Below are 25,726 nucleotides of genomic sequence, written 5' to 3' on the forward strand. Positions count from 1 at the left end.
TCTTGTAGCTGTAAGGCTGCCAGGTCCATTTTCAGCTGCGAAGATGGAATTTCTACAGCCGACCAGCATCATCCCTCGGGCTGCAGCATCGCCCCGCAGCGCACTGGGCACAGACCAGCCTGCTCACTGCCCAGGCAGCGATCCCACGGGAATTCTGCCACCGCACCCAGTTTTGCCATTTACTCCTGCGCTAGGACAAGACTTGCTTTGGCTGCACTTTTCTTTAAGTAGTGATGCATCAGTTGGTCCCTGTCCTGGCATCACTTTGGCATCTTACACTGATCCAGAAGGAGTGTTACAGGCATGTAACTTGATGGCAACTCACAACAGTGAAGATGCCCAGAAGAAACTGGAATGATGCTACACCATCACCTCAAAGGACTGTTATTACTCAGGAGAACAAGTCACGCAATTCCTTCACAAATGGAAGGCTTTACATGTATTATTCTTCCGTATTTCAGTTAACAAGACTGAAGACAGATGTATCAAAAGCATTACATGATGCTTTTAGGATGACTTCACATTCCTGGTGTCTAGTTCAGGTATATCGTTCTTTAAATTCTTCTAAAGGAAGATAAAGACAACCTTCCCCAGTTAAAAACCAGCATAATAGGGTTTCTTTTTTCAGACACATTTATTTATTATTTTTTAAATAGTATTCTTTCCTTATAAAGCAGCTCATCAAGTCACATTGCTTTTACCAGAAGGTCTTTGGCATTTTCCTCCTAGAACTTTCTTGTAGAGTGGTATAAAATGTAATTATTTATATATATATTTTTTTACAGAAAAATAAGTATTTAAATCACAAATTAATTCCCCAAAGTATTAAATAACATACCAAAACTTTATCAAATCTATTACATACACTAACGGGACAAAACCTTGTTGTGTATGTGCATTATAATTATATAGACATTTTTAGCTTAGTTAAGTTAGTGCTTCAAAAGTTACCAAGGAAGCTTTACGAAAAAAATCCAAATGCACAATTGCAGTAATTGTCACGCGATTTGTAGAATTTAACAATGTATACAATACATTGTGTATAAAAAACTCTGCCTGAATATGCAAACCAATGACACTTTTATATTTTCTAACAGTTTGCAAAGACAGGATTTTATACAATTACACAGTAAGTCACTTTCCAGATTTCATGGAATTAAGAACTGAATGTGATGATAATTATCCCCTGTATGAAAACACAGCTACTTGTAAAAACAATGGCATCATGCACATCAGAAACTAAAATGCAGTATGAAAATCCGACAGCAACATGTCACATTCTTTCAGTTGCACCAAACATGTCATTCATTCCAAAGCAGCATTACTGTAGTGAGCAAACTCTAAAATAAGACTTACTTTCCTTATTTTTGTCTATGTACTGTTATAGATACATACACAGAGCACGCTCATCCTTTAAACAAGGAGCCTTCGTGTTCCACGCTTCACAGGAGGGGATTCCATTCAGGTTCCTCTTCCCATAGAGAGCTTAAGAAATTTTACAGCTGTTTCTGGTACAGTTTTTTGGTGGGCTCTGTGGTGGACGGATAATTTTAGCTTTCTTTAAGCTGTTCCTTTTATTGATGTTGCTGGATGTGAGGGAGTACGAGCGTCCATGCATCATCCTGGCATTAAGGCCATTTGCCATGGAGAAAGATTTGAGGTGGCTTCTTAAGGCAACAGGGAGAGGGAGCTTGTCCACAAGGTGCACAGGGGTACAGGAAACTATGGCACGGCAACAAAGGTCCTGCAGACTCAGTACTTAAAAACAGACATAAAACTTGCATTATAATAGCATGCTTTTGTCAGCCACATGGTACTAACGCACCCTGCAGCACTCTGCATGCACTCTGTACTTCCAGGATGAATTCTCATTTCTCCTCCCACAGCCTTTCCCACATATGCATTATTCCAAAATATCTCCTGCTTCAGTTTCCTATTTATATCTTAATACTTAGATGACAGAGGACGTAAGTTCTAGGAAAGATATGTTATTCCCTACAAAAGCAGAACAGGTTATGCCTGCAGATAGATATTTTCTGTTTAGAAAACAAACCGTACAGGATGCCTGATTCTTCTTTTCTGATGTTTTTGCATCAGTGTTAAAGTTTCTGAAAATTGTTTTATATTAATGAACCATAAACCTAAGAGTAAATTTTCACATTTTCAGTGTACATCACTTACCCTTGTTCGGCCTCCAGAGCCTGTCCATTCCATGTCTCATCAATACTATTCTTGCTAGCTCAGTAAAGGACTCTGTAATATTGAAATTACAAAGTGGACTGACTTCAAAAAAAGTCATGCCCAGCCTCTCAGCATAGGCTTGTGCTTGTTCAGTAGACACTTGGCGCTTGAAGGCTAAGTGAAGGCGATTTCCAACGAGGATTTTTGGTACACCAGGAGCATGCTGAGCAAAAATAAGCAATTAAAAAAAAATCAATAGTTTGGCTGCTATTTTCCCCTTCCCTCAATTAAAACAAACAAAAGCTTTTTCAAGATTTAAAGACTAAGTGGGAGATTGGACCAGGTGATCTCTAGAGGTCCCTTTCAGCCTACATTATTCTATAATCCTCTGATCTATAAACATCCCTTCCTCTGAAAAGACAGGCTTGCACAGATGATGTGGCAGATCTGTAGCAAGAGTGGGACTAAAATATGAAATCTTTGCCCTCCATATGCTTTCCCTCAACACCTTTAAAAAAATCAAGACACTTCAGCTGATACGTTTCCAAATTTTAGAATTATAAACATAGAAAGAAAATTATAAACCTGCCATCTTGGGTAACTCTGTAGTAAGCACTGCATGCAAATGCCAGTACAAACAGTAGAAAATATCATACGCACTAGTCTTAGTCATCTGTTAGACTAGTGACACTCTGGGGCCATACCTTACCTCATCTATTTCTTTTATCCATCGATCGATTCCATCAAATGACCATCGATTTGTAATATCATACACTAGTATTACTCCCTATATTAAAAACATAAAAATTTTAAGTTTAACAGAGGCATAACACAGAGAATACTATCTATAAATTCTTCAATTCTGAAATAATCCTGTAAGATGCCGAGCGACTTCTCAATGGAGCAGAACCCAGCATCCTGTGAAACCAAGCCCCGTCCCTCTGTGTAGATTACAGATCTGCCGAGGGGCAGAAACCCTGACTTAGTTTTAGGGTCTAATATATCAGTAAATATTTCTTTCTGTAGTGGACAAGTTTGGTTGATCATACACACATGGCAAGTCATAGCAAATAAATATTTTTGGTCACATTTGGTAGCTTGAAGATTCAATATTCTGTGCAATTCTGGAACATTACAGCTGCATCAGAACCATTACATGTCAGGAATTACAGCAATACTTGAAGACACACTGAAACTCACTATAGCTTCAGACTTTAAGTGTCATTACATTTCATCACATTTTGGAGTATGTTTGTATTTTTCACATTACTCTTTTGACAGTTTTACGTTATCAATTTCTCTTACTTGGCACGCATTTTGAAAAGAGTAGTATTAGCATAGCTTTCACATGATCAAAGTATGATAACGTGCTTAAGTTATCGAGGTAACCGACAAGAAGGCATAAGAATATGTATCACTGTATTTTACTCTGACTCAGCTTTGGTCTCATGGATTTCCCCTCCCCAAAAGAAAATCCTGTCTCTTGTTATTTCCAGTGTTGCACATTATCTTCAGACTAGCGCTGAATCTGCATGCAGTCTACAAATGAGCTACAGAAGCCATCACGATTGTTTGCTAACTCTGCTTTCATTCATCCAGCAACCATTATTTATCACTGAGAAAGCTGTACTTTGCTTACCTGAGCACCTCTTGAATAAGACCGAAATATAGTGCAGAATCTCCCTTGTCCTGATGTATCCCTAAATGAAATAAATTATATATTTTTTTAAAAGGAGTAGGTGGACGCCTATGTTAAGAGTTCAGCTAGATTAACTCATCTGTACCAATCTGTATCAGCTCTTCTGCCATTAGTCATACAGTAGCAGTCACTAATGCACCAGAGCTCTTCTCCCTCAGCAGTTTTTCCCCACTGGCATTCTGCCCTCTCCTATACATTGCTCAGATTTCTCAGGATAACAGGACAAGGACTTCAGACTTCACTCTTGTGATTGCCCTTGGAAAACAAAGGCTATTACTCAAGTGTATGTATGTCACTAAGCTTTGCATTTAATTCAGCTTGAAGAAAGATTCTGTTTTCACAGCAAAATAGAAGTGGGAGGAAACAATAGCTATCACCAAGGAAACTAACGGAAAAACAGTAAATTCTTGATTGCAGCTGAAACAGTTCATCATGAGTCTAGTATGGTGAAGGCATCCCTACAGAGCCATAGACAGCACGGATTTTTAGAAAAGCATGCACACACAAAAAAATATTAAAAAACCATCAAAAATCTTCACTGCATAAAGCATTTGGAAACAAAATAAAATTTATAGTGAAGAACATGATAGGAAGCAGAATTCCATAAAGACTTTTTAAAGGTAGATTTACAGATCTTCAAATGCAAGGCACACATTTCCATCTATAGAAACATTTCCAATCTTGTTTTAGTAAGTGCAAAGAACATCCTTGGCTTTCACAAAAAAAATGAACACACCTCCTTCCTGGCTGCTTCTCAGATAAGTTTTATGTGGTATTTTTGCTAAGCCATATAAAGTGGAAGACCCAAGAAGAAGAAAGTAGGTGAACAAAAATACCAGGTAATGAAGATACCATGTAGCAGAGTACTATTATCCATCATTGCATTTAACATTTGAAACATTATTTTGAAAATCATAAAGGCAAAAACAACCAGTGAAGAATAAATTAAAAATAACTTAGCTTTACCACACAGGCATTTAACTCCAGTAATTAAAAAAGTTCCAAACAAAAATCAACACCAGAATTAATTTTCAAGACAGAAGTGGCACAGGACTGTCTCCTTCTAGGAAGAAAAGGTTATAATCGTAACAATTCATTTTCACCTCCAATTCTCTATTTGAGCACTGCTTGTTCCTAGAATACCTCTCTGATTTATCCAGATTATGGTTCCCCAAAAATCACACTCAGTCTCCTCCTTCTGCACTGACCCTACTTCTCCCTATTTAATGCCGTGAGTTTAGGGAAAGAGGAAAACAATGTACTTAGGAGGCAGCAAGCTGCTGCATTTTTCAAGTTGTATCGCTTGCTGAGTATTTCTAAATGAACCAGAAGATGGCCATCTTCAGACAACCTTAACACAAAAGCATCCTGACAGCCACACGTCTGACCCTACAGGAAAAACATTTGTGTAAAATAATTTTTTTGTTCTTGACATGCTTTTATAAAGATCAAATCGCATCAGATTGTGAACCAATGAAATATGCGCAATAATGCCGGGTTTTTTTCTTCTTTTTAATAATACTGTGGTTATTTAATTGATCAATACTACTAATAAATTGAGCAAAGGGATGTTGTTATGCAATCACTGTATGCTTTCTAAGGTACCTTCATGGTTTTCATTACCAGTATATTCTGTAATCTTCGAAGGCACTTTGAATCTATCTTGAAGGACACTTGTATCTTTTGTGCCTTTCTTCTGCATTTGTTATGCACCTCTCATGTACAGAAACTGTAGGGTTCCCCATTTAACATGAAATAGATGCAAAAAGGAGGTCAACAGAAAGCATGACTTACTCAAAAAGCTAGCTCACCCTTCCTCAGTTGACTATTTCTGAAGCATAAGGGTGAACTCCTGCCCTGAAGAGTTGCATTCCTGTGTCTTTGAAATATAAATTATGATGAAAGTTGAGGCACACACTTACCAGAGCTGTAGCTTGATTCGTCGGCCATCCAGAAGAATCGTTGTAGTCTTGTAATCTATACCTGCAGGGAAGACAACCACGCAAATCTTAAGAGCAGCTTGCAGGTGTACAGTATACACACAGACAACTATAGATGTCAAAGAAGCTGACCATAAAAAAAGTATTTGTCATCAGTACTCTGTGAGGTACTTATGCGTAAGTACAACTTGTCCATATAAAGTTACAAAGACCTTTCATATTACTTAAGCTTGGTCCATTCAGAGCAGATGTCTCAGGCTCCCTTCAGGTTGATAAATGGGCAGTTTTATTCATTATCATGACAATATATACACTTGAAGAGTTTTATCTCTTCAACAATAGAAGGCAGAACTAGGTTTTACCTTTTCTTTCATACATATGGTGCAGACTAAATGCTGTTCTCTTCCACTATTCCCTGGCTTTACTGCCTCTATCATTTCTTCCTTCCTTATCCTCTCTATCCTGTCCTCCTTATCAACTTATCAACTCAAAGACAGCTCTTGTATCAGGTATGTGTGTCCCCCTCTTATATAAAAGCAGCAGATGGTGCTGTAAAATGCAGTAATAAGCATGTTAAGCTTTTAGCTCCTTGCAGAAATGTGAACTGAGGCATCTTCTGCCTTCGGTTCAGGCTCTTACCCGTACCTTTGCAGAAACACACAAACCCCACTGTATTACCACCAGTTTGGGGAGACTGATCTTCATTTCTTAGCCAAAGTGTCCCACTTGTCCAGCAGTATTAAGAAACAGTCAAATCTACAAACCACTAGTTAAATTTCAAAAAAAAAAAAGAAAAAAAAGAAAAAAACCCCAAACCCATAGACAAAGTCTTGAAACACTGAACAGACCAGGACATTGAAACTGTTTGTGCACTGAAAGAACAAGTTTCATCATTTCAGAAATTCCTGAAAACATAAAACATGCAGAACAAACCCTGCATAACACTGCGTAACTCATTCCAGCATCCTGTGCTACTGCTGATATTTCCCGCAGGGTGAAATACCTCCACTAGTTTATCTAAAGTTAACAAGAGACACAGGCCATGTTTAGCAAACACTGACACCTCCCACACAGTGAATGGACATCCATCATTCTGTTAAAAGACATACCAAACACGGAAAATTAGCATTGCATAGCTAGAGGATACACAGCTGAATAAACCTGGCACTGTGCTTTGCATCACAGACCATAAACTACTGCAAGTCGCTCATGTTTAGCCACATGCATAATACAAAATATTACTTTTTTTTATATGGCAGGCATAAGTCAAGTCTGAAAAATATGCTATTACCAGCTGCTGTTTAAGAAAGCACCTTACGGGTTCCTCAAAAGATTTTTGAAGAGGTGGATTCAGAAACTTCTTTATTCTTCAGCTGTTGTACAGGAGAAGCAGCTGATAACACAACCTGAACATCTCTGCAATTAGCATTTGCCATTGATTAAGAATCAAAACAAAAGCCTTTTGCCATGAATCATCAGGAACAGCATGAAACCATGAGACCAACAGATGTGGATTATGCTGTTGCAGAAATCAAATGTCCTTCCAGAACATTATTCACTCATTTAGCAAGACAGAATAGCTTTGTTTGGACATGCAACTAAAATGTATCTCTGTACAAGATGGGGAAGAAAAAGTCTGCTAAATCAAAAAAATTCACCTTTGAAGTAAAGCAGAAAAATCTCCCAGTGCTTAATATTGTCACAAGGATTTTTTTAAATAAACATTATTTTCATAAAGCTACAAATTGAAATCAAAGAACCTGAAACAAGTCACTATCCTTACTGAAGGGTTTGGATTGCTTAAATCTAATAGAAGTGTAATAGATTTTGTTCTTCTCAAAGACAAAATTAACTGACAGAAAATGGAAAGAAATATCATTGAACCCAGGAACATAGTAAGATTCCCAAATAAACAGCATTCAGCTGTTTGGTAAGGACCGCAGTGAACATGAAGCCATCCTCTCTGCATCGATGCTTCGCAGCTGTTACCACACTGTCACTTCTGCTCCGCTACCCACCGTGCGGTCACGTCCACACTGACTCTTTTACGGCTTCCCATGAATTTCTGTTTCTCTTGAAGCCTATTAAAACTTTCTGGGTTTTGCGATGGGTCTCCTTAGGGCACAATCCTTCAGTCATTCAAATTGCTCATTTTATGTTCCACCACAGGCAACATTATTTACAGCAAAGATCTTTTCAGTTTAATAACTGAGGTTCGGTGATCTCCAGTGTGTCTAGCAGCCAGCCATTTAGCTTCGCAGCAGCGAAAAAACCACTGACTCACTTGAATGACATTTGAAGCAATGGACTACAGACCAACCATGGGTCATATCTTTCTAATACAACAGAATAAAATCCAGGTTTATCTCTCAAATTTTTTCATAGGAATTGGACGTTAGCCTAATATTTTAATGGTTTGGTGCTTGTTCTGCATTTGCTTCAGATCTGTTATAACTTACTGAAGTTGAAAGACACGGGAGAAATAAAAACGGGGGAAAAAAACCCCAAGAACATTTAAGATTAGATTCTTCAGAGCTATGCCCTACCAATTCAGCACAGAAAGATTTTATTCAGCAGCACATTAAGTCTTCGAAATGCTCTTAAAACCAACCCTTTTTATACCTGAGAAAGCACGGAATACAAGACTTTGAACCTTGTGCTCTGTTACATTTTAGCTCATGAGCACTACAAGAACTGCTTTCATTGTTTTTATTTATTCCTCTTGATGTGTCCTTTCTTTAGAGTTTAAGGCATGTTGCTCCTTGTAGATAAGTGATGTCAGATTAACAGCTTTCAGATTCAATTAGAACAGTATCTAACTACTTCAAAATAATAATAATAAATAATAAAAAAACAATCCAACTCCCTGCCTCCATGGGCTGATCGCCTTTCACAGATTCAATGTTAAACACCTTCTCCAGCAATCATTTGCTCCATCAGTTTGTACAGATTAACCGTTCAGTGCTAGTTATCTCAGCCACACGCTAACGTCTCCTTCCCACTGTCTGTTTCTATGCCAATAACTGTCTACAAATAAATACGTACATAGTCAGTGGGACTCTGGGCCTGTATTTAACAAAGTCCACCGAAAATATCCTTCAGGTTCAAAGGCTGTTAACTGAATTTGAAAACGCAGTTTTAGGTTTCAGAGTCCTTGAAACCATTTTCTCATAGGCATGATGAGAGTTCAATGGTCCCATCACTTCCCACTTTAAGTTTCCTCAGCTACCTACCTTTCTATATGCACATTAAAATTAAGGTCTAACGTTTCTCTTCAGAAAATATTTTTAACTGTTTCAAGCATATTTGACGAGTGACACAACTTCCAACTCCATCCACTTATTGTTCACAGCAATGGACCCACAGTATCCTTTCGATTCAAAATTCAACTAAACTTTAAAAGCTAAGCCCCATGTTTTCAACATCATGCTGCAAAGATATAAACCTTTTGCAATAAAACTGGACTGTATCTTTTGATATATGTGAGCACGAAGGTCAGGTTGTGCGACGGTCATATTTGCCTTCTGCTTGCCAATTCAGAATAATCATAATCACCACTTTCAAAATTCCACTCTTTTCCACCACATTTAATTACTGCAATAAAAGCCATCTGTTTGAAGCACACAGCTTGCCTATTCAGATTGAAATAGAGACACTAAAATTTTAGATCTAGACTGTATTCTTCACCTCAATTAATCAAGCCATAAACCACAATTACAAAATTTTGCAGATAATTCACTCATGTCAATGGTATGATGGTTTCCCAAATTTTAAAAATAAGCTATTTGTAACAGAAAGCTCAGCTTTATGTTTAGCTTTTTCTATGGTCACAGATAAGCCAATATCACAGCCTATCCTTCAGTACACCTGTTTTCCTTTAGATGTTTAATGGAATAAAATTTAGAAGAAATCTAGCCTTAAAAAAATGGAAGGGCTCCTTAACAACTACACAGAAGCTCTTCATAGTCACAAAATTTTTAGGGGGGCAAGTTAAAATCTGAAGATCTCAGGGCACTTCTAGTTGGCTCTGCTCCTGACTGTTGTCCTTAGAACCAAAGCTAATGGTACGGGAGTAAGAAGTTTGACACAACTTTACGGTACGCCTCCAATGCTAATCCGAAACCAAAATTTAATTAACAAACTCCAAAACCTAGGAGCCCCAAAACATGAGTCAGTCAGGCTGCTGATTTACAGAAGCAGTAACTGGGTAAGTTGCTGTTCATCCTCTTAACATCAGCCTTAGTAAGTAAACAAGCCGGTACTTCACATAATCATACAGTCATTTAGGTTGGAAAGGACCTTTAAGATTGTCAAGTTCAATCATTAACCCAGCACTGCCAAGGCCACCACTAAACCGCATCCCTCAGCACCACATCTACACGGCTTTTAAACGCCTCCAGGGATGGGGACCCCACCGCCTCCCTGGGCAGCCTGTCCCAGTGCCTGGCCACCCTTCCAGTGAAGTTTTTCCTACTATCCAGTCTAAACCTGCCCTGGCACAACCTGAGGACGTTCCCTCTCGCCCTGTCGCTTGTTACCTGGGAGAAGAGGCCAACCCCCCCCCTGCACCCCCCTGTCAGGCACCTGCAGAGAGCAATCAGGGCCCCCCTGAGCCCCCTCCTCTCCAGGCTGAGCCCCCCCAGCTCCCCCCTGAGCCCCCCCCTCAGCCTGGTGCCCCAGCCCCTTCCCCAGCCCCCTGCCCGTCCCTGGACACGCTCCAGCCCCTCTGTGTCCCCCTGGCAGTGGGGGGCCAGAGCTGAGCCCAGGGCTCGGGGGGCGGCTGCACCGGTGCCCAGCGCAGGGGGATGGGCACTGCGCCGGCTCTGCTGGCCACGCTGTTTCAGACACAAGCCAGGGGGCTCTTGGCCACCGTGGCCACCTGGGCACACAGATGGCTCATGCCCAGCCGGCTGTGAACCAGCACCCCCCAGGCCCTTTCCCACTGGGCAGCTTCCCAGCTGGGAGCAGGCTGGAGCAGGTTTGCATGGAAGGTTTTGGTAGCAGGGGGCTACAGGGGGGGCTTCTGTGAGAAGCTGCCAGAAGCCTCCCCCGTGCCCGGCGGAGCCCAGGCCAGGTGGCTCCAAGAGGGACCGGCCACTGGCCACGGCCGAGCCCAGCCGCCACGGGGGCAGCGCCTCGGGGTAACGGATTTGAGAAGGGGAGAAAAATCTGCGCAACAAACTGCAGCGGGAGAGAGGAGTGAGAAGGTGTGAGAGCAGCAGCCCTGCAGACACCCGGGGCAGGGCAGGGGGCTCCAGGCGCCGGAGCGAGACTCCCCGGCAGCCCGTGGGCAGCCCCTGGGGAGGTGGGCAGAGGCAGCGGGTGATGGGCTGACCGCAGCCCCATCCCCATCCCCTGCACCGCACAGCGGGAGGAGGGAGAGAAATCGGGAGTGAGGTTGAGCCCAGGAAGAAAAGAGGAGTCGGAGGAAGGTGTTAAGTTTTGGTTTTATTTCTCATTATCCTACTCTGATTTGCTTAATTTATCACCAGTTTCCCCCGGTTGAGTCTGTTCTGCCCGTGACAGTAACTGCTAAGCACGACCCACGAGCCTGTTGTTATAACATTTTCTCTCCTCTGCCCGGCTGGGGAGGGCAGTGACAAAGCCGCTTTGGTGGGCACCTGGCCTCCAGCCAGGGTCAGCCCCCCACATAAATTCACACCCTCCCCAAAAAGAGCAGGCAAACAACTTGTTAAGTACGTGGGTTTTAAAATCATGACTTAGCTTGCAGTATTTCTGCTCAGAGGGCTAAATAAAAACTAAACATTCAAGGCAGATGACAGTTTGGGAAGAAGAGACAACCATTTGACATCAGCTAATTATTACTTTTTAACCAAAACTAGTGAACTATCCCTTTCCATTAAGAGGAAAAGAAATAAAGAGCCTGAGATCACATTTTATTTTCCTCTGTCCTAACATCTACTTGCCAACAATAGAATAGCCTCTTTACAATCAAGGTCTTGTAAAAGAAATTTCTAAGAAGAACGAGAACTGTTCCCCCCCCCCAGGTGAGGAAGAAGCAGGAACTATGTACTTCAGTTCATCATTTCCTTTCTTCCACTCCAAAAGAAAAGGATATCGGAGGCATACGGTAAGCTTGTTAACTCAAATATTTACTATAAGTTGCAGCTAACATCCTCAGATGAAAGCTGCTATATATAAACATGTTACTGTTTATAAATAGTAGCACTGCAGGAAAAGGGAATGTTATTAGCATCACTGACAAAAAGAAGTTCTTCCTTTATTTCAGCACATTTTATTAATAAATTTGAAATAAACTGGGAAGAGATTAATAACAAGATTGCTGGGACTGACTGAGGTCTTTCTTTTTTTTTCCCCTTGACCCCTTTTTCCACAGATGTGAAAGGATCAAGCGAAACAAGGAACCCGGGGCGATCAGTGATCACAGAACACCTCTGCTGCCTTGCAGATCTATATTCTCCTGCATGTAGATCCAACTGCTCATGCACAACACTGCAAGTCAAGCTTCTGACAAGAAAATTCACATTAAAAGACAAGATCCCCCAAACTACAGACAGCTCGGAAGATGGATTGAGATACGATTGTTACTGACTGGTAGCAATTGTTAGCCAAAGGTTTTTTTAATAGTTATTTAAAGCCAATAACATCCGATAACGATTTAAGAGTGCATGTGGATCACTCAGTTCCCTACGCTGGGAAAGGAACACACTCTTGACATAAGACAACAAACATTAGCTTTACGATTTCCCTGATTGTCTCTCCAAATTATTTGAAACAGAACTCAACATTAAAAAGAATGTAACATCAAGAAGTTCCCAGTTTATAGTCATTGTTACAAAACAGCAACAGGACTCTAAACCAGCTCTTCTCTACTTAAGATTCGCGTTTTATAAGAATTTCCCTCAACTTTTAGTCCATTTAACATCAAAGTAAAGATAACCATAACCTAGCATCAGTGAATTTCATTTAGAAATTTACTTCTATTATAAGTACAGAGGAAAAAAAAAATATATTCTTCTGTGATACCATCTTCTCACTGCTGCTGTTCATCAACTCCTGTAAGAGCTGCGTTGCAATAACAGCTCCTTTGCACACGTCGGGCATTGTTAAGAAGCATTGTACCTTCCTAAAAAACTCAGTCACATAATTTTCAAAGAGCATCAGCTCTCAAGGGCAGCCTCCCATGCACCATCTCCCCTCTACACTCCTTGTGATTAAATAAAGTTTCAACCATGATTCATTCTTTCCGCTTCTCTGGGATACACAGGTATCCCAAGCAACAGCTACGATGTGGTGCTCGGCACACCCACAGAAAGCACAGTGAAGGGAAGCTTGACCGGGCTAAAACAACTGACCCCCAAAAAGTGGAATTAAGTTTTATATAACAGTTGATTGTCCAATATTTTCAGTGCTTGTGGGTATCTTCACAATAATTCTTTATCATAAAGCTTAACGGTGGGTGTCAAATGACCCTGGTGCATGAGGAAAAGACCAGAAGGCAGGTTACGTATTGTTTACAATTCTACAAACAAAGAAAATAATGGGACACAGCCACGCAGCACTTGCCCCTACTGCTATCTTAAACACTAGGTTTGAAATATGGCCAGAACCTGGAAGGGAGAATAACTTCAAACCTACCACAAAATATTAAAAGCAGATGCAATATTTCACATTTTACAGTATTTTCCAAAAGAGAACAATGACCTTTTATGTCATGACACTTCATTAGCAGTAAACCAGTTCAAAAATACTTGGCATGAGAAGAACCCTAAGAACATCCAGCCACTGTTATTCTGAACTACAGGCCTAAGAGCTCATTAAGAACAGTTGCAAGCCTCTCCAAAACTTCCCTAGGCTTTAAATCAAGCCTCAAATAAATTATTCTAATGAATTAAACCACCACTTTTGGTTAAGCATATCAATATTTCTTAACAACTAGAAATATCAGAATATTCCTATATAAGCATATTCCTGTATATTATGAAATTGTAATACTTGTAATAGCCAGATATAACCAAGGCTTATAAAAACCAGTCCAAAAAGCCTACTCCAGGATGCCATCAATACTCCCAGAAGTCACAGCAGTATTTGTCACCAAGAGTAGTAAAAGAGAAAACCCCAGAAATGCAGGTATTTTTTGCACTGCTTGTTAAAAGAGGGGAAAAAAGATTACCTGAAAAATAATTCTTTGAGCTGAACGAGTAATGGATTCTGTCATTATGATGAAAGGAAGATCAAAGTGGGAATTCACAAGTAGCTCTAAGTACAATAATTTTGATTTAAAGATGCCAGAAAGCAAAATTCATATAATTATGGAAAAATTACTGTGGCTTAAAAGCTATCATCCAGAAAACATACAGCCATTGTTCCCAAAGCACAGACACTTGAGGAGGAAGAGCTTTCAAACTAACCTCCAAACCAAGGAACAGAAGACCCAACCGCACTTTCCTAACTTTGGAATTCCAAGTGAAACACATACTGCAGTAAAATCTGCTTCATAGATAACGTTACCATTAACGCTAGGAACTCTCAAGCCATGAGGTATCTTCAGGACTTACACTTCCATCAGGACAAAGAAGGAAATTAAGTCTGGCCTTGGATTATGCTTCCTCTTCTCCCCTCTCCTCCACCACAGCTATTCCAGCAGAGAAGTTGAAGTTGTAACTGTACTGCTTTTCCAGGACAAAAAAAATAACACAAAATGCTAGCAAACAATCTTTGTTAGGATTTAAAGGAGAAAGACAGACTATGTTACTGATACAAAGCTCTTGTTCCATTTATTTGGTTTCAGCTCTCCAAGAAACTAAAATAAACTGATTTCAAGTGAATAGGATCAAAGGAAATTTCAGGTTGAAACAGTCTCAGTAGGTCATCTAGATCAACCTCCTGCTCAAAACAGGATCAGAGATGACGTCTGGAGACTGCATAATCTCGCTTGGGCAACCTCTTCCACAGCTTGACCATCTTCACAGTAAAAAAGTTTTTCCTCTTACCCATTCTGAACCTCTCCTGCCACAGCTCACACCAGCTGCCTCTTACCCTCCCACCACGTACACAGCCCCACTCACCCTGTCCTCCTGACGGCCTCCTCATGGGTACTAGGAGGCTGCTCTTAGGTTACTCACCCAAAGGTCTCTGTTCACCAGAGAGGTGACTCACTAGTCTGCGGCCAAACTTCATTTAAGTTGTCAGAACTGCAGACTTTTCTTCACTTAAAAACTATGTAATTACTTTTCATGTAGTCTTCTGCACTGGACTAGCCTGTCTCGCAGATGTTGAAGACAAATACAGTGTAGATTGGTAAGTGAGTCTGCCTATAAAACTACGGTTCTCAAACAGTACTGGATTAAAGGAGACAAAACCTAGAGTTTATATGGAAAAAAGATATTATACCACATGTATCCTTGGACTCCAGGATCTTCTTGCTTTCGAATCCTACATAATTCTAAAAGGAACTGTGCTTCTTGTCCGAACTGAGAAGGGAAACAAATTTAAAGGTTTAGAGGCTATGAGGTTGTTTATAAGTCCATTTACCATGCTTCTCTTTGATAAAGTATGTGATCAAGTTAAACCACAATCTACTAATTCAGAAGAGGTTTGAAAAGTCAAGGTTGTGCTTTACACAAACTTCACTCAGCGTATTTACTGAAGCAAGCACACAGAGAGATTAGAAGAACAGAGTCCTGACTGACCGAGAGCATGCACTGTGTATAGGGGTTGCTAAAACAATTAGAAAAGAAATATATGTATCCAGATAGCCATGGTGAAAACTGTGCACCACAAGACTTGGTATACTGACTCAATCATTCCACCGAACGCATCAGCTACATGAGCCCCTTTCCCTCAGTGTGATCTTAAGAGAGTATGGAAAAGGCTGCCAGACCCACGGGGTCTCCTCTGGGTTTTCCAGCTGGCAGTTTCATATTTCATGCACTTAAATATCCTGTTTTACGGCACCGCATAAAGTCAGCTTGCAAACAAAGCGTAAGGGCACAGGAGATACATTAACGCATCGTTGCCTCCAAAATTTTGAGAGGATTTATTATTTTGACTGGAAACCTAAATACCTAAAATACCCTGAAAAACTAAAATACCCCTACCCCCCTTCTTCCTTCTTTTAATTAAATCCTTTCTTTTAAAATAGTTTGTTTCATCCAAACGTCTCTAATGGCTCATTCTCTACAAAACCAAGCAAATTAAACATGCAATCCTCAGATACACTTATGACCACTCCCTTCAATACATTCTTTCGGAGTACAAAAGCATTCTCTCCTATTATTTATCAGCTTTGCTGACGCCATATGACAGGAGAAGGTATGTGGGTAAGGTGAGGGTAGTGCTCTGCAGGAAGCCATAGCCCAGAGGACAAGCGAGAGTAATGGCAGGAGCTTAACAGCACGTTCCCAACTGCCAGGATGTGCTCAACATACCCAATACAAAACCTCGGGCAAAATAAAGACATAACACCTGAATCATCAGCCTGGAACACACCCTACAGTAAATAAACAGTGGTTATTAAATACAAGTGATTGGACTGCATATGAAAGTGTGAAAGATCAGCTGCAATCCATCTAGTGCAGATGTGTCCCCCTTGGACTGCACCTCACTTTTGAGCATCACATGTTCACTCTCCTCTACATTTACATCTGCACACATGGCACTTCAACTAGCCATATATTAAGAATAAATGCAGCTTTTTAATAAATAGGTTTTCTTCCTCTGATCCAAGAATGAGAGTACTTTCACAAACCATTTCTCCAAAGTTTTGTGTACCCAAGTACACTTAAAGAATATGCACCATTTTAACAAACACAATTAAAACAGGCATTTATGGCATTGAGATTTTGTGTTATGTGAACATGAAGCTGGGACCCAAAAATAATTTACTGGGGGAAACTAAATAGTTTGATTTTGCAGCAGTGAACGTCTTTCTTTAAAGCTGCATCTTTTGGAGGGCTCATAGCAGCCCAGAGGCGTGTCTACACTAATCGGTATTGAATGTTTCAAAGGAGGTCCCTAAATCACACTTACGCTAGCATAAGAAAAAATAAATAAGCAAAATGGTTTCTTTATGGCTTCTTCCTAATTTATATATAAAGTTGCAACTATAATTTTTAATAATAATTAAAAAAGAGCACATAGATTACCCATTTTCATAAATGAAGCAGCTGCAAAGAAGTCTACATCTCCAAATACTGGATTGGGGAGGCTGACAGGTGCATGAGGGAAGTGGACCTCAGAAAGCAGTCAGGTTTGCATGTTCCTAAGTAGAATCTCTCTTACCATTTTTAACAGAGTGCTAGGTTAAATGAGCCCAAGATGATGCTTATGTTCTTAACTTAGAAGTCAGGTACTTTTTAAAACACATGGAAATCTCCATTCCAGAAATTCTCATCATAGTTACTCCACCTCTGCCTATTAAACCACCAGTTACTACTTTGAAATCCAACACTGCACAAATAAATTTAATGTCTAAGATAACTCCAGAGTAACAGCCTTGGCTCTTCTAGCTTCCTCGTGCTCACCAGCTATCGCTTAATCACCTCCATCCTCTGAAACCACGTGCCGATTTCACACAGAGCTTTCACACCAGCACCCTTCAACGGCAAATCCCACGCACAAAGTAAAATAGCAGAGCTGTTATATTGGCTTTCAGCTTAGCACAAGAGTACATCTCATGAACAATAGCTTTCCCTGCTTTTGACAACAAACAGGATTCCAAAATATTTAGTCTTCACTGTTTATATGCCTACAAAACAGTAAAACATTACTGACGTCACAGAAATGTTTTTGTATGCACGTAAGGGTATTTTCACCACTAGGTCCTACCTGCCCTTCCACCAGCTGGAGAAGAATGACTTTTCTGTCCTAGAGAGGATTCTCACCTTGCCTTGAGTACAGTTCAGAGATTTGGTTCACCAGTCTGAACATTACAGGAACCCGAATATGTTCCACTTGGAGATTTATATCCTGTAGGGTTCCAAAAACCCATGCCTCCTGTGAGGAATCACCGATCAGATCCAGTGGGTCTCAGCAGAACACAGCACATGTATTCCTTTCACCAATATGCAGAGTAACAGCCTAATTAGCATATCAAACAAGGAAGTAATTATACCAAAAGCAGGTATTTACTACTTTAAAAGCCTTAAGGCAGCTGTTCTTCAGCATACTTTGTCACTTGGCACCACTCGTTATTGATGATACTTTCTCTCTTATCCCACCCAGCTGGAAGAGGATACTCTCTTATGTCTTTATAGTGTTTTGTGGCACCTAAGCAAGGTTCATTTCTGGACCTTTAAATCCCCTCCATTCCTGGGCAGAAATGGCATCCTAACCTCGTAGTAATTAGCTTTCCAATTTTCCACAGATTTGCATGACAATTTTGATACATGAGCAGCTGTCATGAACACCAATATTTTTGCGGGCACTAATCTACAATCAATACTGACAGATGATTTTATCTTACCTTTCTGAAAGACTGGACACAAAATACACCCTGTATGTTGATAAATCAGTGTTTGACCTGTAACAGCTTTGCTTACAAACTTGCTGCTCTGCATGGAGTATGTGACTACTTACCTTGCCCAGTTCATACTTTTATATTACAACACTTCAAGACATAAAAGAAAGGAACAATTATTTGTACAGATGTGTTCCACTATATCAACAGATTTGTATGTGGATAAAAAAAGCACCGCAAACTCAAACCAAACATGTTTGTTGTATTCCATTTGAGATGATCCTTAAATAAAACCAACATGACAAACACTAGCCCATGTAAAGTATTTTGTGCAAATATTGCATTAATTTCTTATTTTCAGTCTTATATTAAATGAAATCCAGAAGAGCTGAATAAAATGAGATACAAACATTTAAAGTTAGCCAATTTCTATTCTTATTCCCTTTTTCCATTCTTGTTTAGCTCCCAGAACAAAAACAAGATTACTGCAATATGTAAATGTAATTAAACCAACATATTGGGTGAAACTTAATCCTGGCACAGGCAACCACAGTTTTGGTTAGGCTGAAGGAGCATAAAAGGACTCAAACACCTTGAAGTCTGACCACCTTTCAAAACAGCCTGGACTTCGTCTTTCATGTTGCACACCTGTCTGGGAGCCTCACGGTGATTTTGTTTTTACGTTTTCCCACTCCTTCGTATCTATGAAAAAGCCAGGAGGAACACCAGTAGCCCAAGGGAAACGGAGACAGGCAGCACATCAAGCGGCTGAACAAGATGCACAGACAGAGGGAAGCACACGATCCTGTAGCCTCTCTGGCCGCAACGGTCTCAGGCATTACTTGTAGCAGTAAGAGAGAGCAAATTCAGACAAGTGTGTGCAGGTTGGTTTGAGGCAGGGAAAAAACATTCATGTGAAGTTAAGATTTCAAGGCTTCTTCACTCTGAAATTGTACACTAACAAGCCTGACAAAAATGTGTTTTCTTTGTTCAGTCTTTTGTTGTTGTTGAATAGGCCTTGCTAGGAAACTTAAAGGCCAGTTACTAGAAAAGAACAAGGCACACAAATACCTGGTTTGAATATGTGCATGTGCACACAGTTATTATTTTTTTCCCCTCCGATATGGTTGGGCGACAAGAGTGCTAGGAACAGAAATCATTTAAGCCTACTGGACTGAGTGGGTTTCAAGCCCTCACTGTAGAATGAGCTAGCTTTGGACCCTCACAAAATTGTAAGACAGTAATGCTTTTTGTCCATGAGATGGATACCAGTTGCAATATTAAACCAAAGAAATACTATTCATTTATTAAACTAAAGCAAAACGGCCAAGTAGAAGAAAGTGTGCAATAAAGCAAAACTAATTTTATGAACGGTTTGAAGAAACATGAAAAACCTTACATTGCCAAGCAGGCTTAGGATTTCTATTGCTCCATTAAATCAAGCAAGGTGAGCACTCATTGCTTCAACAGATGTGGGGGTTCAGCCAACAAACACAAAACCCAGCACTGCCCGATTGACCTGACCATCACAGAAAATGCTACAGTATCCTTTACCACGTTGTTTATGAAAAAAGAGGTAAAATAACATGGTAGCATGCTTGAGTGACACCTAACAGGGAAGAAAACACGATGTACTGGTCTCACAAGGTGGGCAATTCTCATCATGACAAAGTTAGCACGAGACACCAACATCAAGATTTGGGGATGGGGGAAAGGCACATGAGGGGAAGCAAAGAACAAAGCCAATCTGAATTAGATTTTTGGGGATTTTTGTTTGGTTGGGGTTCTGTGTTTTTATTTTCCATCCTGTAAAGGAACCAAACCAAACAAACCCAAACAAAAATATCTGTCATAAGTAAGGCAAGAAGAAAGGGAATCGGGTCAAACCAGGATCCACATTTTCAGCTAAAATACGCCTCTCACAATTAACTGCCTATGGAGAAGAATTGCTGCTCCACAGTGCTGTCACCTGGAAGAGATAAAATGCGGTTATAGGTGGTGGAAAAGGGGGAAATAATTTCCATTTTTCTCTTTCAAACACAGCGAAAGGGCAAGAGCAAGTACAAAGTTAGTGGCAATTACTGTTTGCTGAACTTTCTTCACATGCAGTGGATGATATAATCCAAAACTAATGTTGTCTTTCAGCAGTAAACACGACGCTTGTAAGGTAACGCATTAAAGGGGCAGTCATAACCAACACATTTAGAGTAGGATCTATTACTGCTTTACAGACTCATCCTGAAATAGGTTAGATGCCCTATTTGAAGCAACTATTTCTTTCCACCCATGCCACAGAAGCCAACAGTAATGAGATAAGACACTAGATGTCTTCTAGGCACTTAATTTTTAGCATACGAAATCAAACCTCACCTGCTTTTCCTTGTACAAGAACGCAGTTTAAATCCTTTTAAACTGAGATCACGGGCATGCAACTGGATGTTAACAAAATTCATGCCTATTCAAACTTTTAGGAAAAGTTATTTCATGACAGCTAAAAGTGATCAAATTTTGTCCCTTGTGCTGTGAGATAAAGTCTGGTCAGCCTATTTATAGGCAAGCACAATTAACCTCAAAAGGTGTTTATTCACTCAGACACCGGTGCTCAGCAACTTTAAATAACTCTTTTGCTGGAGAAATCCTAATGAAACGGACTGAAGACTGTCCCTAAACGCTGGTGCTATGTGCAAAGAAATACAGAAATTTAATGATGTTGCTGTAAGTTTCTACTGCGATCTTCAGATCATGTTGTGTTTAGGAAAACGTAATGGCTTCCAAATCAGCCACTGATTAGCAACCCATCCTATTGTTTATCATGCTGGTAGGAAAACAAAACAACATTATTTCCCCTTCCTTTCAGCCAAGTAACAGTATTATGAAGACAGAACAGACACTTAACATCAGACTTTTGTGGTAAGACTTTTACCTCCATTAGTTCTGCATTTGGTCTGGTTGGGGATGAGGGGAGGAAACCACAGTCGGCTCACAAAACGAAGTCTTTCAATTTCTCACATTAACAATATTTCCTTTTATTTCCTTATTTTAGTTAGGGTCTATTCCCTTCTCTTTACAGGGAAGAATGGCTTTGATCTGTGTATTATCAGGAAGAGCCACCATGGACTGTAAGTTTGACTGCTGGGACGTGAGCAGCCGATGACTATCCCAGTCTAAACACTCCCTATATGTAAGGGTAACCCAGCTCCCCCCATACGGTCTGTTTGAGGCTGGGCATCCAGCCTGCAGGGCTGTGTTCTAACAACTCAGCGATCGAGACGACCACTTACCAACACCTTCAACTGTTACACATCAGCATCTTTTCAAACATTCGGGTAGGACAACCAATACCCCTGTGAAGTTCTCAATCTAAGGACAGACAGAATTTCTGGGAAGACAAACGATTGTGATATGAACTTAAGGGGATATGAAAAGGTTGCTAGGTGAGAAAGGATGAGAGAGAATTAATCATTTTAAACCCGATGCTCCTGTAAGAAAAGGAGCAGGAGTATACAGGTTTGAACAATCATTCCTTTCAGTCTCCACGTCAAGCAATCCCACTGCAAGAATATCTTAGCATGAAAGCAAAACCAGAACACAGCTGAATAAAAATCTTATTAGTGCAAAACATCAAAATATTTATCTACCTAGTGACAGGACATCTAAGGTATTATGTTCTAGTCTAGAAGCCATTATTTCCTCTAAATTTATTCTGATGAAAAATTAACCATGCTTAAAAGCAAAGTTTCTGCAGCTCTCTAAAATAATTTTTGTGCAGTTGTTCTTACCAGGTTAGAGATCAAGCGTGTCCAATCTACTGTAATTTCAGTTTTGAGCAAGATGTGGGAGAACTATAAAGGCAGGTTACCCAGACAACTAACCTTACCACTTACCTGCCCACCTCCAGGATAACTGCTTTCTAAATTACCTCTATGAATCATGCTCACCAATGCATCTTCCATGGCAGTCCTTACTTTGCAACGTTAATAAAGCTTCTTCCCTTCTTCTTTCTAAACCAGAGCACTTTGGTCATTAAGAAAAATTCAGAGACTAAGAGATTGCACTCCTTAACAGCTGAGCTATATGCTGCTTGTGGACCAGCAGCAGCTTGCAAGGACTTGACTCATCACACGATGCTGGCTTCCCTTCCCATCTCCAGATTTCATGTCATTTTTGTGTACCGACAAAAACAACAGTAAGATGTATAACTGCTGTATTTTCCTGCGAATGAGAACAATGCCAGATTTATTTCTGAACAGTTAAGAAAGTGCCTGTGAAAAATTAATTTGTGGTTTATACAATTAAAGTTCGAGTCCATAGACTTGAGATGAGATATTTACAACTGCTCAAATTCCCATGCTTCATCATATTAAATAGATTGTTTTGTTCTCATTTTCAAGGCCCTTCAGTGCTCTTCCTCTCTCTCCTCTGTTGCTCTTGGCTTTTAACACATCGTCTCTCTCCCCTTCCAATGTAGTCTCAAAGCTATTCCCTTTCATCAAGCTCCACAAGAAAGTTGTCATTTCAAAGCTTATACATGTTGCACATTTTGACAGAATCTTATCATACCACTAGACTTTCTCTTTCCAGTTCAGAGACCTAGCTGGCATTCTGGAAGTGTTAGATCCTAGCCGTTAACTAAGGTAAGGACTAGAAAACAGTGAAAAAGTCAGCGTTTATCGAGTTTTTAAATAAAGTTTAATCAATTAATTTTAAATTAGAAAATGAGTCATAATACCAACAGGATGTTTAGCTCTCTCTCCTTGCATCTCTATTTTCATAGTCCCTGAGCCTGCACGGATTCCTCACAGCTGCATCCTACGCAGCCACACTCAAATGATACAGGAAAGACTGAGGGGATACAGGCACAGAAGGGATATTGGATACAGATCACCAAAGAAACTGGGCAGCTCACGTGCAGTGTTCAGAAGTATTTCAAGCTTGATGCATTCAAGAACATGATAAATCAATGAGTGAAAAAAAATAATTAATGAACTTTCACAGTTAAAATCCTTCCTTGAGTCTAGACAGTATACGTGATTGTGCAAACACTCAGGTTCAGTATGTAGAAAAGCTCTTAATTATGACACTAGTTGCCTAAAATTAAAAATCAGGTTATATTCCTTCCACATTTTACTACCATGTCATCTGTTGTATCTGCCCTTCTCTCCTAACTCATATCCCTCTATTCAGACACGCTCATCTTCTCAGGGCTAAGAACTTCTTTCAGTCTCTGTGACACAGTGACTTTTGCACAGTAGAGTTTGTGAGGTCCTGCATCACCATATTTGCCTAACCTTGTAAAGTTCAGATTGAAAAGACTACAATCCATGAAATAACACATACAAAGTCACAGCCCTGTGCGTATACATTTTGAGGTTATTAGCAGCGATGAAGAATTTCCAAGATGCATGTTAAGTACCTGCAAAATAATCCAAAAAGAATATTTGTATTCTTTGGCTGTCAAGAAATCTCTTCACAGAGTTATGGTGTTAGCCACCCAATTTAAATATTTTTTTCAGAGCAAAACCACAGGCACCCATAAGGTTTACAAGCAAAAGTCTTGAAGGAAGACTGATGAGTTCAGGAGCTGGTCAAGCATCTCGCTCAGTTACGCCAAGATACATTGGAGACTAAAGACTAAATATAAATTCTTACGCTCCTTCAGCATAAGAATTTGTAAACTAGATGGTGTGTGCAGAGCAGACTAGGCACACTCTGCCTTTCCTTCAACCACCTGAAGAGCACGAAGAATAAACACACTGCAACACCCCAAGGAGTAATTTAGCAAAACTATTAAGCAAACATCTTAAAACGTACATTGATGCCTCCAAGGTACAGTCTGACTCATAAGCGATGGCACAGAGCTCTCCTCCCTTCCTCCAGCGCTTCGCTGTGAATCAGTACCAGGAACTCAACATAATAACAGATCCTAAGTCAATGTAAAGCCTTCCAGCGAGTTAGCTCGCCACAGACTGGCAGTATATTAAAGCAATGGGTAACTCGACAAGATAATTTGCTTTTTAATATGCCACATGACAGATTTGCATGAGGGGAGAAAAGATGATGTGGAACCAGAGTATGTGCTAGGCAAACAAGATTGCAGGAGTGGTAAGAGGGGAACAGGAGGGAAGGAAAATAGAAACCCCCTTTCCCCGAGCCATTCCTGGCTTCAAACCAGCCCGCAGCATTCCCAGCTCCCTGTTCCGCAGGCAGAACACACCTGGCATGGACCAGGCTCCTCAGCCTTGCCCTTTAAAAAGCTTAAGTGAAAGAACATACTACAAACATGAACCTTGATCTTAAAGGGCTACTCTTCTGATATTAAGAACACAACAGTGAAAAAAAGGGAGAAAAAACCCCCTCGTTTTCTGACCTTTCAATTAAAGCAGTTTCCCAGCAAACACCTTCGCTGTTTAACAAAGATCCTTGACTAGAAAAACATTTTTGTCGGTATTTCCCTCGACTCACTGATGACAACTCACTGCTGCGCTGGATGAATCCTACCCCTCGATCAACACCTTCCGCGCATTAAGACATTGCTCTTAAACTTGAGCTCCAGAAAGTTTAGCGCGTAAGATCACCCGCGGGGGATTTTTAAAGCCCGACAACAATTCCACCTCCTTTCTGAACACTACCTGCAGCAAAGCTCCATCGGGCCTCCGCCGGCACCCCCTCCCCTCCGGCACCGCCGGGAGCCCCCCGCAGCAGTCCCAGCCCCCCGCACCGGGAGCCCCCCCAGCCCGGGCAGCGGGGCCGCAGCGCGCAGGGCCCGGCCCCCGCAGCCGGAGGGGAAGGGGAGCGGCGGGCAGAGGCGGCCCGGCTCCCGGGGGCGCGGCTTACCCAGGTTGTAGCCGTAGGGCGACTCGGTGGCCCCGTCCTGCAGGCTGGCCAGGATCTCCCCCTTGCCCACGTCGCTGTCCCCCACCAGCAGGAATTTCAGCAGGAAATCATAGGCTCTCACCGGGCTCCCCACGTGGCTCATCCTCCCCGTCGCTTCCCCCGGCCTCCCCGGCGGCTCAGCTCCCGGGGCCCATCCCGGGGCCCGCGGGGGCCAGCTGACGGCAGCGGGCGGCGGGGCGGGCGGGCAGCGGCATGCCCGGCGCTGCCGGGGGGGAGGCACGGGGCAGCGGCGCGGCCCCGTCACGGCAGCAGGGGCAGCGCCCGCCGCACCATCCCGCGCCCCGCCGGGGCGCTCTCGGGGAGGGGGCGAACGGCGGTATCAGCGGCGGGGCACGGCGGGGGCGCGCGTCCTGTCGCGACAGAAGGAAGGAGACCGTCTGCCTCCGACGGAGGGCCCAACCCTTTGACGCGGAGCGCTCAGCGCCACCCGGGAACGCGAAGGACCAGCGGGGCGGCCGCGGGGGCCCCGTCCCGCTCCCCCAGCCGCCGGCCCGGCCGCGGGCTGCCGGCTCCGGGCTGCCAGCTCCCCACCGCCGCCGCCTCACGCCGCCGCTCAGCCTGCCCGCCGCC

The 25,726-nt window shown here is 41.6% G+C and overlaps 1 protein-coding gene across 1 annotated transcript; it reads right to left on the reverse strand.

Moving 5' to 3' along the window:
* Positions 1–424: 424 nt before the first annotated feature.
* Positions 425–25,726, reverse strand: RAB40B (RAB40B, member RAS oncogene family). Its single transcript, XM_055797201.1, has 6 exons — positions 25,097–25,726; positions 5,803–5,863; positions 3,821–3,881; positions 2,891–2,968; positions 2,182–2,404; positions 425–1,758 (listed from the first exon to the last, which is right to left on the reverse strand). The coding sequence occupies exons 1-6, from the start codon at positions 25,236–25,238 to the stop codon at positions 1,487–1,489; spliced, it is 837 nt and encodes a 278-aa protein (XP_055653176.1). The 5' UTR covers positions 25,239–25,726; the 3' UTR covers positions 425–1,486.

The sequence above is a fragment of the Falco peregrinus genome, chromosome 2 (assembly GCF_023634155.1).
Source record: "Falco peregrinus isolate bFalPer1 chromosome 2, bFalPer1.pri, whole genome shotgun sequence".
Lineage (NCBI taxonomy): Eukaryota > Metazoa > Chordata > Aves > Falconiformes > Falconidae > Falco > Falco peregrinus.

Coding starts and splice junctions, on each gene's coding strand:
- RAB40B (XM_055797201.1), bottom strand. CDS start 25,238: ATGAGCCACGTGGGGAGCCCGGTGAGAGCCTATGATTTCCTGCTGAAA. Junction 5,864..25,096: donor GCCCTACGGCTACAACCTGG/GTAAGCCGCGCC, acceptor TCTTCCCTGCAG/GTATAGATTACAAGACTACA. Junction 2,405..2,890: donor GGATAAAAGAAATAGATGAG/GTAAGGTATGGC, acceptor ATTTTTGCTCAG/CATGCTCCTGGTGTACCAAA.